Raw genomic sequence first — 17,875 nt, 5'->3', positions numbered from 1 at the left:
AAATAAAAGGACCTGCTTTTTGGAGCAGATATATTTTACGAGAACTCTGCGAATTTATTTCACTTTTCTGTGTGAACTTGACGTCTTTATAACAAAACAAAGAACCACGAATAAGTACAAACAAAGCAAAGACTACAACAAAAATTAATATAAATAATAGATTTAAAAACTTAAATTTAATATAAAAAAAATCCAAAATTTAAGTTTTAAATGTGGATGTTTGTGGTTCTGGTTATTTAATGTGCTAGACTTTTATAAAAAAAAACGATAAACATTAAATAAACAAAAGAAAAAACCAAAACTGGTCAAAATGTCACTTAACTTAATCAGCTGACCACAAGGGTATATAGGTAATGGGCGAGTCCACGCTGCCCCCCTCCTCCCCTGCATTCACCTCAACAAGCAAATTAAGGTTATCAATCCTGTAAACCTACCTCTGACAACTGTCCCACTTCTAGCTGTCACGGTTGGGACACCAATACTGGTTAATAATAACTCATAATATAGATAAAGCACTCACACAATTTAATATATGTATAAAACGATTTTATTAAAAGCAGATGAGTTCTACTACATATATATTTTTCTTACCAAACACTTGAATTATGAATCGCAAATTTTTTGACAGTTCTTTCGACACAACCTACATTAAACTCACTCCAAATTTACTTAGAACTTGGATTTCAAAACGTAAAAAAGGTAATAAAAATGCATTTAAAGCTTTAATTTGTTATTTTTTGGTGGATTCAAGATTTTTACAAATGTCTTATCCACACGTTTGTTAGTTTTATAAAGAAAGTAATTTTTACACGGAGGTTCAGTTTCTCATGGAATCTCCCATATATTTAAATAGGTTTATCTTGTCAATTGCAACTATAAAAACCCCACCAACAATTTTTTTGTTAGTGTAAATCGCTTAGTCATGCCATCAGCTGTTTTTCTTACTGGCAAATAGTTACTAGTAAAAATGTATCTGTAGTAGCAGGGCTTCGGGGTGTGCAACTATAGTAACTCGAATATGCTTAAATCCTATTCTTGCGCACCTTGGGCAACATGAGCAGTCCATGTGCGAGATTGGGTAACCAAAACGTATGGAGCCGTTTTTTGCCGCTACCCCGACTTTTTTGGTCTAAAAGCTGATTGAAATTTGCAGGAACTGTCCACCGCGAGATGCTACTGCAAGAGTGTCTGTCTTTGTACTAGAGTCATGCTATATAAACGTGTAGCAGTTAAAAATAACATATCGTTACTAGACACGAATAAGGGCGTGTTAGTGTTTTGACGGCGAAAAAAGACGCAACAAAAAAAAATTACGAAAAAAGACGCTTAAGAAAAGCTTCGGCGAAGAAAGACTCGTAACCTAGTTGAGGGCGAAGAAATGCGCGTAAACATAGATTTATACACGGCCAAGGACTGTCCCTTCAAACATAATTGACCACGAAAATAATTTTACGCGTCTTTCTTTGTCGTCAAATAGGTTAACAAGTCTTTTTTCGCCACCAACTTTTGAGCACGCGCCTTTATTCGTGTCTAGTGATATGATCTGTTTGAGCGTTGGATTTAGGACTCGGCAGCTTAAGCAAAGTTACAATGAAAGTTAAAATAAAGCATTGGATGTGACCGCCTTCTTTTATAAAAAGACCACTGTAAATGTTTAGAGGGCTATGAGTTGAGGGCATGGACTTACAATGTTCGGAGACTTAACCCTCTATTCTAACAGAGTTACACAAGTTATCTCATAACTGTTGTCTATAAATCAAGATGTACCCCCAAAATTCAAATTTAGGTGCTAGAAAAATACACAAAAGCTTAAAAACTTATGTTATAGCGGCAAACTTTGAGGAACAGCAGAAATCACAGCCGCGATGAGCTAAAGTTTGTGACTTTGTAGAATACGGCGGTTAATCGATGATGGCAGCGGGAAGACTATGGGTGGCATCGCCGCCATCACCAAAGCGATTGACGAGCCAAAAAACATGTGGTGGCTTGCGACGGTCTACTACAGGTGCCAGGATAGACAAAGAAGGTATCATTTGTCTTATCGTTATTAATTCAGTCTCCACGGAAAACGCTCTATTGCAGACTGGGGCTGTTTGAATTCCGCGGGGCCCCGAGCCTGTAATATGTCACTTGGTTCTAGCTACTTGGCTGTTTCTAGAACGAAAATCGTGGAACCAACTCGATGGCGTTGGACCGAGGACCAAACATCGACACGGATCACTATCTTGTTGCAGCCAAGATACACACTTGCCGATGTGCGCAAAAAAAGTGCATCCAGCAACACAGGGAGAGCTCGAAATCAAAAAGCCGCAATCCACAACGGATAACTCACACCTTCTCTACTCAACTTCCACACCTGCTCTTTGAGAAAACACTTCCAAAAAAAGATATATGTGGCACCGAATCTCCCGCTCACTGTGCACTGCTGCCCAAGATGTAGTCGGATTTCAGCGAGCCGCAAAAGAACAATTGGTACGGTGTGGAATGCCACCACGCTGCAGAGTAAAATGATACCACCTACGGGGCCATGCTGCGAACGGAAGCAATACGAGCTATGTGGTGAGTAACTAAAAGAGCGACACCAGAGAACGTTGGTACGTAGAGCTTGAAATGCTGGTCGATAGGAAAACGCCTAAAAATTAGAGTAGAAAATGAGGCGACTTACGACCACGGCGGTAGTGTGGTAAATCCATCATTGATTAGATATCCACAATGCGTCAAAACTTGAAATGGACCCGCTAGAACAAGATCGACACTCACCATCTTTATTCCAATTCCAAAGCCGCTTTCGAATGAGATTTATTTTCTCAGCCCATATAATCTATAAATCGCATGATGCATACCTCTGGAGGCATATAGCTATAGTACTGAGAAGTGGTATTTTATCGAACCCAAGTTACTGAATTTAAGTTGCAAATATTAAGAACCCGCCGTGACACCTGTCAGAAGGTTACACGTTCACGCGGCGTACCCCCGGAAATATTTTAAGGTAAACTTAGGGGGATTGATATCTTTCGTATGCCTAGCGCGCAGACTTTATAAATTCATAGTTTTAAACGGCCTAAATACCTCAACTCGCTTAAAAATTATACAACATTAACTAAAGCAGTACAGAAATAAAATTTTACATTTTAAATAATTTTTCAACGTAGGTGGAAACGCTAAAAACTCTAAAAAAAATATCCTCATATTTAACAGTTGTTTTTTGGCCTAATGTACGTACATTCATACATATGCACGAACATATTGATATTTAATCGAAGTGAAAAGCCAAGCCAGAACATTGACTCTTCTCTCTCTTCCACAGAGACTCAAACGGTGGTCGGCGAATTATCTGAGTGGTCGAGACTCATCAGTTATGTTTATAGACAAATCGAGCAAACCTAAAAACTAAAACAGGGGGTTCCACAGGGTGGTGTCCTTTCCCTATTACAGTTTAAATACTATACTTCCAAGCTCCCTCAACCACCAGAGGGAGTCTCGATTGCCTCTTACGCTGACGATTGTTCGATAATGGCGTCTGGGAATGGAATTGAACACTTGTCCTCGAAAGTAAACGGTTGCCTAACCCTCTCCCCAACAAAATCCTCGGCTACCCTCTTTACCACCTGGCCGAAGGAGGTCAGACTACCGCTGGGTATTCACGTCGATTACACACCAATTCCGACGATGAATAACCCGAAAATACTCTGAGTAACTTACGACAGTCTGCTCTCCTTCTGTGCGCATACAACTGCAATTATCAATGCAGTACAGAGCCGCAACAAGGTCCTCAAGTCGCTAGCTGGCAACATACAAGGCAACTGGCCGGCCGGTTCTAAATTACGCAGCACCAAAGTGGTCGCCGGGGACCAGTAAGACGCAGTGGATGAAGCTCCACACGACTCAAAACACAGCACTCCGGACAGCGGATGTTTTCATCATGCCTGCATGACGAAGCGGTAATACTCCCCATAAAGGAGCAAAACACAATGCTCAGCAAGCAATTTTTAGTAGGAAGCCAGAGACGTGGACACCCGAACAGACACTTGCTTGCAGAGAAGCCTTCGCCAAGACATGTCAGAAGACATCTATACGAACTGACGTATGAACTCCAGAGGTTCATAAAGCCCTCAGCGGCATTCGCAGCGAGTCGGTCTCAAGTTATGTAGACTCCAGACCTGTGAATGCCATTCTGGGCACACAACCTGACGTGGACGAGCCGGAGCTTCGTCTACTTCGTCTTCCTCGGTACACTCGGACCACAATAGTCCAACTTCGCTCTGGCTAACAGGTTAAACTTGTACCTGAGCAAAGTAAATGCAGATGTGCCAAACGAGTGCCCAGCATGCGGAGAGACATCCCACGACTCGAGACATCTCTTCGCATGCCAACTGAACCCCACTCTACTAACGCCTCTGTCCTTACGGACACGCTGTACGCTTCTTGGGTCTCCCGTTAGTAGAGCTTGACGACAATGACTGAGATACTAGCCGATCTGGACGGGGTTGTTGTAGCCGCTATAACCACAACAACGAGTCAATGTTCATTAATTGTTTGTGTTTTGATTAAATTAAGGACTGTTTTACGTCGAAGAGTTAATTTGCATGCGACAGTAAACATTAAATTTTTTGCTGATACATATTTAAATATATGAATGTATTAACTTCATTCCATTTCAATTAATTCTATTTGATTAAATTACGTAGCTTTTAATGTTCACTAAATACTCACATTAAATCCGGATGTAGTTGTTGTACTTTGCGGCATTGCGATAATTTCGAGAGTGTTATCAGCACACGATGAAAATTCGTCAAATCGTACAACATTGTAGGCTCGAAGAGATCTGAATCCCGAAGTCCGAAATGGTTGCGGCAAACATCCAGAAAAAGTTTTATATTTTTACAGCATAAAAACTGAAAATAAATTGCAAACGTTAAAATGATAAATGCAAATGTCGATCTGTATGTAGTCATATGTATGTATGAACATTAGGCTGGTCCAAAAACAGTAAAGTCGGAATTGAAATGCTCACACCTCCTAGGATTGTTCTATGTCGAAAAAAGTATACCCCTATTTTTTTAGTTTGAGGTCGCTTAAAGCGCTCAAAGTTTTCCATGTATTTTTTTGTGGGAAAAATAAAATTTTTCGTAGAAATGGTATAGAATTATTGAAAGTCAATATTTTTCGATCGGAAAACTCTTGTTCTCTTCATAAGACTTTCAATAATAGTACCCAATTGTTTATTTAACCATTTTTTAATACTAACGATTTTTTATTGGCCGCCCCATTGCATTTTTCGGCGTTTTTGTGTATTTTTGGCGGACCTATAAATTATAGTTGCGATGAAAAAATGGTTAAATAAACAATTGGGTATTATTATTGGGAATCTCCTACAGATAAACAGAGTTTTCTAGTAGAAAAGTATTGATTTTTACTATTCTATACCATTTCTACGAAAAGTTGTTTTTTCCCCATATAAAATACATGGAAAACTTTGGGCGCTTTGAGCGACCGCTAAATATTTTTTGATTTAAAAAAAAAAAATAAGGGTCTATTTTTTCGGTATAGAACAATCCTAGGGGATGAGACCATCGAAATTCCGACTTTACTTTGTCACATGCATGCTTGGCCACCCTAATGAACATACATATGTATAAGCAATGTTGAAGAAAGCAAAATAAAAAATACACAGAAAAAGGTCTTAAATGTATTTGCAAGCAGAAAGTTTTCAAGTAAAGTACATTTTCGCACAACAACCATAAGCCAAGTTGAAAAGAATTGCAATTGAGGCTAAAGGTAGGGAACGTGTGAATAGTACACGGAATAAAAAATTACGGCGCCATTTGTAATTTGCAAACCAGCAATGCTCTCAACGCAATTGCAAAATGACCAAATTAATGCAAACCACAAACGATGAAAAGCCAAAAGGGAAGAACATCCAAACCATAGGCAAAACTTTTTGCCAAGGCTTAAAAATGTACTGACTTGATGAAGAAAGAAAACAGAATTCAATAATGTTCAACTTTCGGCTGGTATATTTTCCTCCAGTGAATGTAGCTATTCTTGGAAGTAAGTGGAAAGGATTTTATGTTTTTACAACAATAAAAGCATGGCAGACACTTAAAAATAAGTGATGACATATATAAACTGGGCACATCACGATCCTCTCGGAAATTGGGTATCTCCCAGTAAAATTCCCCGCTTAACTAGTATAATTCTGGTACTTTTGCATCCTCTTGAGCACCCCAAAGGGGGAGATCTCTACCCACCTTTATGAGTTATAACAATGAACCTATTATTGCTGGGCGTGAAGCTCGATATTTCAGTGTCAGTTCCCCGAGAAAAGTGACCTCTCTCAAACCACTGGTTACTTGGAAAAAACCATGTGCTTTAAAGGTAAACACAGCTAAGACTGAGCTAGTTATCATTACCTCACTGTCTTGCAAGCCATGTAGACACACCGGTGAACATAGTTGACATAGAGAAAGTAGATAATGTGCAACATCTGTTTTTCCCGGCTCGCTTGGAAAACTATTGTTTCAATAGAGATTTTACAAGAGGTAGTAAAAATAGGGGCTTTGGCTTAATGAAAAGCAACAAGAGGTTTTTACCCGAATGAGCTTCTTAATATCGAAAGGAATTGGTAGCTCTATATGTCAGTGTTGGTACACACGGGCTTTTCCTACTGGTAGGTTCACTTCCAATTGGTAAGTTGGTAAGATGGATTGGACGGATAAGTATATCCAAACATTTTGGCAACCTTGTTCGTTATTGTGCTTGACTTCCCAGTGCGAAAATGGTCACCGGTAACATCGTCACTAATGAGGATTTCGTGACATCGTCGCACTTGCTGTGAATCCTAAACGACATATACCTGACAATGATACTGGTGACAATGCATTCAGGTGTACTCCTATTAAAGACTTATAACAGACTTGAATGTCATCGATGATCACTGCCTGACAAAGGCATGCAGATGACATCAACGACAAAATTACCATTTATATGTAAGAGTCATGAACGACTTCCATATAAATGGAGCCCAAAGTCATTTAAGACGTAACTTTTCCGTACAAGACACTTAAGTGACTAATGTGCATGACATTCGCCACGGGGGTTATTTAAATTGAGCTGAACTACAAGGTTGTGATAAACTACATATACATATGTATGTACAGTCGGTGTTAAATGTAAGTGTACACCTTGTTGTAATATAAAATTCACAATTATTTTCATGAACAATTTTTTTCATAAATATTAAAGTTTCACATTTTATATAAAGTTTTTATTCAGAATCCTAGAAATTATCGTTTATTTTTTAGAATTTTTTTCTGGAGGATGTCGCGCGTTTTCTTCCATATAACGCGTTATCAAAATCTATTTTTATATGGAAGAAAATGCCCAAGAACGTCCACAAAAAAAAATTCTAAAAAATCAATGGTAATTTCTAGCGACTTGAAACTTGCACTTTATTTTACTAAAATTGAACGGAATACAAAACTGCATACTCGAAAATTTTCTATAAAGTGTGAAACTATGATTTTTATGGTTTATGTTATAGAATGAACTATATTTAGACATTTAAAAGGTTGTGAATAGCGATAAAATATTTTAATATTTCTTTTGTATTAAAACCATTTCCTCTTTGACGGTAAAATATATTTTATCGACATATGCTATTTGGTTTGTCTGTGAAAGATAGACTTAAGTTGTTTTGTTGAGAGTGACCTTTGGTATTTAGAATTTCTACAAGGTTGCCACCTTTCTAAAAAATTATAAGATCTTCACCGATCGTTGAACTAAAAAACGAGTAGGAAATGAAAGGATAATATCCATATTATCGTCTGTGGATGTGCAATAAGCTTTTATTTTTTTTAGTGCGGTTGCCACTTTTATAAAAATTACCACCTTTCATATAATACCTGAAGGCATTTTTTGTTAGCTACATCAGATTTTCACAGTTCATTCAATTATAAAAAAATGAGGTGTCCAATGAAAGGGCTTGGCCCATGTGCAATAAAGTTTTATTTTTTCGAAGAGAGTTGCCACCTATGCGAAAGATTATATGATGTGGGCTGTTCGTTGGACTAAAACTGAGTTGTCAAATAAAAGGACTTGGCCTCCAGATGTGCAATAAGGTTTTATGTTTTTGAATAGAATAAAAAATTATAAGATGTACGCCGTTCTTTGCATTAAAAACATGAGATATCAAATGAAAGGCCTTGGTCATTAGGTGTGCAATAGCGCTTTATTTTTTCAAATAGGGTTACCACTTTTGTATTTTCTCCAAATGCGTTTATGTACATACATATATACACACCCAGCGCGTGGCGAAGCCGGCTAGTTATTGATAAATGTAATTCTGTAAAAGACGCAATCGTAAAATATAATAAAAAGTTCTGATGAATGAACCCTGCAGAAAAAAAATCAATTGATAAAAAATAACCCACTTGTAGTTAGCTTTTTTGCGGGATTTCTATAAAATATATAACTTGTAGTTAGCTACAAAAAGCTTACTTGAAACTAGTAGGCAAGTAATGCAGGAGATTATTTTCTTTAAACGCGTTTCTATTAAAATATCCTGCACTTCGCAAATACTTTTTCGAACTGGGGACAAATAAAAGGAAGATCGAAATTTCATATTATCATTTTGCAGTTATAGCTTACGGAGTTCGAATATGGGACCACCTACAGCAGAATATGTAAACAAATATGAAATGTAATAAAATAAATAAAGTAGATAAATAAAAAAATAAAAAAAAATATGTTGTTCTTCCAATTGATATTTTATGTCCAAAAGTAGTTAGTTACAAGTTAGTTACATCAAATGCAGAGGTAACTACCCTGGACTATTTCGCAGTCATCGCCATAGAAATATAGTTAGCTTTCGTCAAAGAAAATATACAGATAATAGTGACTTTTAGATTCTTCCTAATCAACTTAAAGTTAGCTTATAGTTAGATACATTTCCTGCAGGGCAATATATATGATACGTAGCACGAATACAAGTACACATGTACATATGTATGCACATATTACTATGAAGGTAAAATGGAAACCATATGGGATGTATACATATGTGCATTACTGGAAAATACAAGTAATATACAAAATTTAAGAGAAAAGCCAGTGCAAATAAACAAACCAACCAAATGTGGGTGGAAGCAAATGCATATTGCAGATGTGAATTTTATCCAGCGTATGATGGTGGTCTATCCTATTATATCGAGGTTTTAGAAGACCGCAACCGGAGCATACGGCAGACTGAGGCTAAGATATATATACATATACATATGAACATATAAACTTATTTATACATATGTATGTATGTGTATATGGAATATATATTCAAGCGAAGTCGTGCTGTGCAAATTGTATTTTATGGCATTTATGAAACCCTTACACATGTATATAAATGTTTAACAGCTGTTTCAGCTCCTCTGAACCTTCCATCCACGTTTATTAAATTTAAAACTGCTGAGAACCGAAGCCAACACGCGCCACAAGAATAACATATTTGCACAAAACTACAAACCTATGTACGTATCTATACTAATATATATATTTTGAAAACCATTTTTTTGTGTTCGCAAAGCTCGCGAACGGCTGAACGGATTTGTTTGAAATGTCGGACACCTACCGCACACGTCCCAAGGATGGTTATGGGCTAAAAAATTTCGATATATAAAGGGGGCGTGGCACCTCCCATACAAACCGAATTTTTCATACTGTATATCTCTGGAAGTGTTCATGGTAGAGTTCTGGAACTTGATATGGAAATATACGAAATCAATCGCATACTCCTGGATAAAAAAGTGTTAGCTATTGGAAAAGGGGGCGTGGCACCTCTCATACAAACCGAATTTTTCATACTGCATATCTCTGGAAATATTTACTGTAGAGTATTGGAACTTGGTATGCAGATATATATTATCAATCGCATACTATTGGCGAAATACTATTGGAAAAGGGGGCGTTGAATGGTAGAATACTGGAACTAGGTATTTCGGTATAGGAATTCAATCGCATAACCTTGGAGGAAAATTGGAGCTATTGGAAAAGGGGGCGTGGCAACTCCCATACAAACCGAACTCTTCATACGGCATGTCTTTGGAAGTGTTCATGGTAGATCAGATAGCGCAAATTGGGGATATTTGAAAAGGAGGCGTGGCACCCATACAAAACGAATTTTTCATACTGGTACAGTACTGGAACTTCGTATGGAGATATGTATGTATACTCATTTTTTGTGTGTGTTTGAGTGGGTCTTTTTATGGATGGTTTAGTTTCACAATTTAACCCGCCAGTTGGAGCTGAGTTGAGTTACTACTAAAAATCTTATTTATGATCCGATTTAGCTAATATTTAACAAAGTACAAGTTTCAAATTACTAAAAATTACCGTTACATTTTTATATATTTTTTCTTTGTCCAGGATGCTTCGATTTACATCCATATAAAAAGAAAATATATGGAAGCAAATGGGACAAAAAAGAATTCTAAAAAATCAACCGTAATTTTTAGCCATTTGAAGCTTGTAGTTTGTTGTACTAGAATTCAATGAGCTACAAAACTGCATACTCAGAATCTTTCTAGGAGATCTAATTAAAAAAGTTAGAAATGTTTATGAAAGTTTGTTGAATTTTTTTTTTTAATATTGCACAAAGTTTTAAACTTGGATTTGCACGGGTTTTGTTAAAGAATGAACTATATTTTTATAAAAAAATAACCAAAATAATGACAATAAAAATAATATGTTAAAACTTGCCAAAATTTGGTGCGACTATAATAATTTCGACCACTGTATATATTTGTAACAGTAAGAGCAATACTATTGCAAAAAAGTAATGCCAGGTGGCGCTGGAGTCGAGTTAAGTGAGAAAAGGTGTATTGGGAATACATTCGAGGGGCCGAAAAAAAAACTGAAAACCATAGTAACAAGAGAGGATGTGAAACCCAACTCATTTTCGAAGGGAAACAAAAGAAAATAAATCTCTCTTATTCAAATTTTAATTGGATAATGGGCTGGACTTCGAATACATAACGAAGGAAAAATACATTGGATAACGAAGGTTCCGTTTTGTTGGAGAATGGCTTAGTTCTCGAATCGAATACTAATCTATTCCACATTAGTTATCTAAAAAAATATTGCTTTTCCGATCGTTTTCGAATTTTTAACCAAGCCCAATGTTTATTGGGTAAATATTTCTATGGGCAAAGCTGCAACTTGATGCTGCGTCAAAGTGCTTCCTCGTTTACCATTACTGCACAGCAGAAAACTCCTTCTAATTCATTGAAAAAGTGGGCTTAGCACAAATTGCAAACCGCTCCGATTTAAGTGCCATGAAATTGCTTCAAGTGAAAATATTCCACAAAATCCAAATTTTCTAAGAAAGTTACTGTGGCAGAAGCAGACATATAAAATCTATGGCATTTGGTTGAATTCGTTTGAAATAAGATGGTTTAAGATGACCTAAATACAACGTGCGACACAACAAAATTTCGCTTGAATTTTATACAATTGTCTGTATTAAAGAAAGCGAATCGTATTGTTAGAAAAGGAGTAAAAATTATGCTTCAATTGCCTCCAAAGATAACTACAACTTTTTTTATAACAAGTAAAAACTTCTCAAATAACAGGGAAAACAATTGTTGTGAACTTTTAGTAGTGCTTTCTTAGTTTTAAGAAAAAAAGTTACTAAAAATCTAACAATAAATATTTTTTAATTATTTATAGAAAACTGTGCTGCGATAGAAGTTGTGTACTCCTACTAAAGCATAAACGTATCAATACCACTTTTTTCAAAATTTATTTTTTGATGCAAAATGGCAGATAAAATTTAAGTTATCTCTTTCCGATTTAAAAATATTCAAAGGTATAAAAGAGCCAATCCTATAGTATAGTTGATTAAGAAAATGCGCATGCATAGATATACAGGAGAAACTATTCAAACGAAAAAGTGTCAGTGGCTGAAAATTCACATTTTTTGCAGAAAAAGTTCAATAGTACCCTACAAATACAAGTGTCCCCAGCTTATTTCAACTGAAAAACCTGAATTATATATATATCTCATGATTCACTGATCGGATCTTAACCAGATTGGTATGGGACCACCTCTGAGACACTACCTTTCCGATGCAAAAAGAATTATCGAAATCGGTTGACGTGGTCCAAAGTTATGCGGTAACATACATAAAAAAAAAATTAAAATTAAAAAAAATATAAAAAATATAAAAAAAATATTAAAAAAAAAAATATTCCGACGAACTGATAACCTCCTCCTTTTTTGGAAGTCGGTTAAAAAACAAGTAAAGAAGTATAAGTTCGGACGAAACCGGTTTACGTGGTCCAAAGTTATGCGGTAACATACATAAAAAAAATAAAAATAAAAATAAAAATAAATATAAAAAAAATATAAAAAAAATATTCCGACGAACTGATAACCTCCTCCTTTTTTGGAAGTCGGTTAAAAAACAAGTAAAGAAGTATAAGTTCGGACGAAACCGAACATTAGATACCCGGCGCACATATAAAATATCGTTTTTCACCTTTCAGTATACTTACGGTGACCATATTAACCAACGTAAAATAAAGGACTTTTTTCAAAATGATTTGGGAATACGTACATACAACTTGTATGATAAAAGTACCTTACCCATATCGTTTAAATCAAATATTCACCAGTTAATTATATTATTTATATGTACAAGTTCCCCTGCTGTAGCGAAAAATTAAGCCAAATCCTTTTCAAGAACTTCCTTTGCTACCAAAATGCGTTTACCATAATTCATACTGCACAACGAAGCCAGCACACATTGGTTCAAAATTGGAATTGGAATGTTCATAATGTACCGGAGCCTTCATTTTTCAACCAATTTTTACTTAAAACCAAAAAAATATTTATTTTGGTGAACATTTTTTATAAGATTTCAAATTTTTTTGTGTATTTTTTTTTTCGGGAGAGCCATACAATTGTTTTTAACTAGTTTTTTTTTATGTAACATTTATTAACTGGAACCGGAAAATACATTTTCTTCAAAATTACTACTTTATCTGCATTTTGCACTAAAACATTTAATATAATCAAATAAAAGTTCAGAAATTAGGCTCAACCGGTCTGTTGCAAATATCGTAAGCTTTCATAAAAAAAATTAAAATTAATCAAATTAAGTGAAAAATTAAGGCTCCAGTGAATTACGAACACTAAATGCCAGTTTTTAACCACTGTGCAGTAGGGGATTTATTGTTCTCTTTCAGTGGAACAGTGGAACTTTCCCTACACTTCATAGATTGTACAAAGATTACGGATTAAATAGAAACCCTTAAGTGGGGTGCGAAACAAACTGGCAAAGGTTTTCATTATATCTTATAAGGGACAGTTTTATTTTTTCATATTCTGCGTTTAAAAATTTATCTCTGAAAAATGCAGAGCCGATTTAAAGGACAGTTTAAGAAATAAAGGACAAAAGGCGTCCTTTATTTTGAAAAAAATTATAAAGGACAGGGGGTTAAAATAAAGGACTGTCCTTTTAAATAAAGGACGGATGGTCACCGTAAGTATACTGCATGATAAGCAAGGGGTATTTTTCAAAACAGTTCGATAATATGCTATGATTTATTGAAATAATTGGACCAAGTTTGGTGGAAATCGGTAAGACGGTTATCGATATACATTTATGTAGTCATAAGTGGGTGGTGCCACGCCCATTTAACCAAAATCAAAAATCTTGTGTCTTGTTAAGTGATCGTTGTAAGTTGGCGTCTTTAGTCTTTAGTTATTGAAAAATCTGAGTTTTCTGAAATTTACCGTTATATCGTAAGTGGCAGTAATTTTAGTCCGATATCAGAAATTTTCAGCATATTGCTTTTTTGTGCCAAGGTTGATAAATGCGCCGAGTTTGGTAGAAATTGATAAACCGGTTACCGATAACACACATATGTAGGCGTAACAGGGCGGTGCCACGCCCATTTTCAAATAAATTTCCTAAGTATCATTTCTTGCTAAGAGGTCATGGCATATATTGATTTTGAGCAAATTAGCTTAAATAGTTACTAGTTTATCGCACTCTTCGTATTTCTGTAAATTGCGGTTATATTGGAGGTGGGCGTGGTTCTTGTCTGATTTCAAAAATTTTCAACGGGTTTCTTAGTCAAGCCCTAAGTAATGTTCGCACCGAGTTTGGTGGGACATCAATAGGGGCTCGGCAAATTCAGTAATAAGTAAAAATTGTTATCTTAGGTCAATACATAAACAGTGTGCGAGATTATTAATTATAAAAATACAAAAAAAAAAATATTCTTTTCGTAAGAGATTTGTAAACAAATTAGTTAAGCAGGAAAAAGATTAACAATCAACTCGCATGTCAAACGTAAAATGTACGTAAATTGATTTTTAATGCGCTTACTCGCACTAATTAGCAAAACTTTTACCAATAGCTATATAAATATGGGGCGACGAAATGAGTTAGAATACACACTTCACATTCTACAATTATCACTGGGATACATGGATATGAGGAAAGTTGCACTACTTCCAATCCTATTCATCCTTTCAGTGGGCGTGACAACAAATGCTGCTCCAGGCAATAGCAGTGTCGCCGGTAGCTTGCTCGAGGTACCACAAAGTCGCATTTATGGCGGGCAGAATGCTGCCGAAGGACAATTCCCCTACCACGTGTTAGTATTACGGCACGCTGATGGATACATCGCCATCTGCGGGGGTGCGATCATCTCGCGAAATTATGTTGCCTCAACGGCATCCTGTATACAGGTGTAAGCTACTTACATACACATACATATCTAATAACCAGCATTTTTTTTATAAGCTCATCTCTTTTTTAGTGATTCCAACACATCCTACTCAATACGTGCGGGTACCGTAAAATTCAACTCGGGCGGCGTAGAAGTTCAAGTAGCTGAGGTGAAAATACATCCTGAGTATAGCTCATTTAATAACGATATAGCTTTACTAAGACTCAGCAGTCCACTAGATTTCAACGATAACATAAAACCGATACTACTTGGTAGTACTGAGGTTCCTGAAGGCTCATCCGTCACTATAACCGGCTGGGGTGTAGTGTCGAGTGGTGGATTGGCCGATGTATTGCAGTATAATACAGAGCAAGCGCTAAGTCACGATAACTGTGTTAAGCGTATTGGCAAATTGGCTGATTCAATGAGATGTTTCGCCAAGAGTACTGGTAATGGTATTTGTGATGGCGATTTTGGCAGTCCAGCAGCTTACAATGGGGTACTAGTTGGTCTAGCAACTTTCACCATTAACGATTGTGGAAACGATATACCAAATGGATTTGCCAACGTTGTTTTTGCAAGAGATTGGATTCGGGCGAATTCTGATGTTGATTGTACTTGTTTTGCTTAAAATAAATATATAGATACTTCAAATTAAAAAAGCACTACCAGAAATTCACTAAATTTTTTACGGGGTTTAAGTGAGTCAATTTTTGTAGGTACTTGAATGTTTTATTTGTTTATATTAAAATTTTTTAGAGCAAAGGGCAGAGAAAGTAGCAATTTTGAAAAAAATCGATTCTCCGGTTTAGGTAAAGTAGTAGTAGTAGTAGTAGGTAGTTGAAAACAATTATAGTGCTCCCCAAAACGAAAACAAATCGCACAAGAAAAAAAAAACTGAAAATACTTGATATGGAACAAAATGCGTCAGTAAAAAAAATTTTCAAAAATCAACGCGAATTTTTTAGACATTTGAAATTTGCACATTATTGCACTATTATTTAATGGACTAGAAAAGTGCATACCTGATTTTTTTTTTAATTCTTATTAAAAAGTTTGCGATTTTGCTGAAACTTTGCAGATTTTTTTTTAGCTTTCGTACATAGTTTCATTCTTGGATTTAAATGGGGTTTTCTTCAAAATTGATACTTTGTCTGCTCTTAGCAGTAAAACATTTAATATTAACAAATGGAAATTAAAAGGTAGCATCTTAAACCTCTTCAGAATTTAATTATCTTTCAAGAAAAATAAATGAAAATAGATTTTGATCATGCGTTATATAAAAGAAAACGCACAAAAAAAATCTAAAAAACGGTAATTTTTAGCGACTTAACACTTGAACCTCATTAGACTAAAATGGGCTACAAAACTACTCGAACATTTTCTAGAAATTCTAAATAAAAATTTAAGAATTTTAATGAAAATTTGTTAAATTTTTGTGAACTTTGATTTATATGGTTTATATCTGTGTTCGTATGGAATAATAGCATATGTCGAAACGGTGGCTTTGGTATAATGTAGCATTCGCAGTATACGATTGCGAATGACGCACTGGGGCCGAGCCGTTGAAGAACTTTTGGCAAATAAACGTGCAAGAAATAGTTCCGATACTAGCAAGTCAATATTCTTATTAAGAGTCTCATCAAAAAATTCCTTGTCATTTAAAAAATGTAGGGAATGCCGCATTATACTAAAGCCAGCTTACCGACATAAGCTACTATTCTATACGAACACAGATATTATAGAATGAACTATATTTTCATAATTAATTAATGCAAAAATTGTTTTATGAAAATAATTGTGAATATTCAGCCTCATTGCGCAAGTCGTAAATTAGACTAAACGGAACGACTCAACAACATTGGCATTACCTAACGTCGTGCTGAAATAAGTAAATGACGAAAGTCGTCGAAAACTATCCAGTGCTGCGAAGTTTTTTCGTTTTAATTCATTAGTCGAGTGGAAAATTTTAGCCATCGTCATGCAATTTTGAAAAGACTACTCTCGAAGCAACCCTAGCCGTAAGTGCGCAATTACATCGCGCCATTGACTAAACCGTGCTATCGTATGTTACGATTGGCCCCATGGATGCGGTTTGCCAATATTATATTGCGTCTAAGTGCCATTCGGGGATGCCAGGATTGTATTGTGTAGGTCAATGCCTAATTACCTTCCTTGACTCATTTACCAGAACCATTGCCCCATTTACCTTACAGCGATTTGACAAAATCAATAGGTATCCAAGAATGTCAATAAATACAACTATTCGGCATTTAAGGGAATTTCGTCTCTTTATCCTACATTGAATTTCTGTAGGCCAACGATTCTCATCCATTTTGTCTTGCTGTCGCCAGCGAACGCAGAACAAACATTTCTTCAAATTTAAAAGGTAAAAATTTCACTACTAAAAATTTAAAAATGTCCTAAAACTTGCAAAGAAATTTGGAAAAGAAATATCAGTGTTTTTGTTTTTAGGAGTAGGTTGAGAGTGTCATTGATAAAATTAGAGGAAGAGAAAGTTTTTCCTACAAAACCTGTGTTGTTTACGAGAAGTTTATTATACATATGCAGGATATCTGTTATTTTGACATCTCAGCCAGTTACGTAAATATCGACTAAAATGTGTACAATATGGGTATCAAACAAAAGATTGAATTCATATTTGCAATTTAGCATTTTATTTGTACATACTATTAATATTATATCTTCTAGACGTTTATAAGTTTCGCGCCTCTGCTAAATAAAATAAATAAACATTTTCAAGTTGACTGACTTCAATTCTAAAATCAATTGGAACAAAGTATCCCGCCACACTTTTTAAAGAGGTTAACCACTTAGCCAATAAATTGCTGGAGCTCCACCCCCAGTCGCACCTTTTATAGCTAGGAAGCCTGATAAGAGGCAGGTCGATCACCGGCAAAGATTTTTTTGTTTTTATGTGAAAGCTTCAAGAGCAGAATAAATTATTATAAATATTGCAAAAAAATATAGCAAAAAAAAATTCTCTTGAAATGCCAAGGCGATCACATTTTATAGGCAGTTATCTAATGTGTGAAAACTTTTTCTTTGAAAACGTTGTAAATAGATTACCCAATCGGCAATTTATCAACCATAGACAAAGCAAATTGCGAATGTAAGCTAT

The 17,875-nt window shown here is 35.6% G+C and overlaps 2 protein-coding genes across 4 annotated transcripts in view; one reads left to right on the top strand and one right to left on the bottom strand.

The window, feature by feature from the left end:
- Positions 1–17,875, bottom strand: part of LOC118733882 (protein vav) — a 386,101-nt gene that overhangs the window by 319,167 nt on the left and 49,059 nt on the right. For all 3 annotated transcript variants that reach the window (XM_036463512.1, XM_036463507.1, XM_036463508.1), the window contains one exon: positions 4,714–4,895. In XM_036463512.1, the coding sequence (XP_036319405.1) occupies positions 4,714–4,895 (182 nt within the window). The remainder of the gene's footprint in view (positions 1–4,713; positions 4,896–17,875) is intronic.
- LOC118733885 (serine protease SP24D-like) lies at positions 13,654–15,403 on the top strand. The gene is made up of 2 exons (XM_036463517.1): positions 13,654–14,754; positions 14,824–15,403. Exons 1-2 carry the CDS (start codon positions 14,378–14,380, stop codon positions 15,362–15,364), a joined length of 918 nt encoding a protein of 305 aa, XP_036319410.1. The 5' UTR covers positions 13,654–14,377; the 3' UTR covers positions 15,365–15,403.

This window comes from Rhagoletis pomonella, unplaced genomic scaffold (genome assembly GCF_013731165.1).
Source record: "Rhagoletis pomonella isolate Grant_MI unplaced genomic scaffold, Rhpom_1.0 Rhpom_scaffold_00002, whole genome shotgun sequence".
Classification (NCBI taxonomy): Eukaryota; Metazoa; Arthropoda; class Insecta; order Diptera; family Tephritidae; genus Rhagoletis; species Rhagoletis pomonella.
This window is presented reverse-complemented; position numbering and strand designations above follow the sequence as displayed.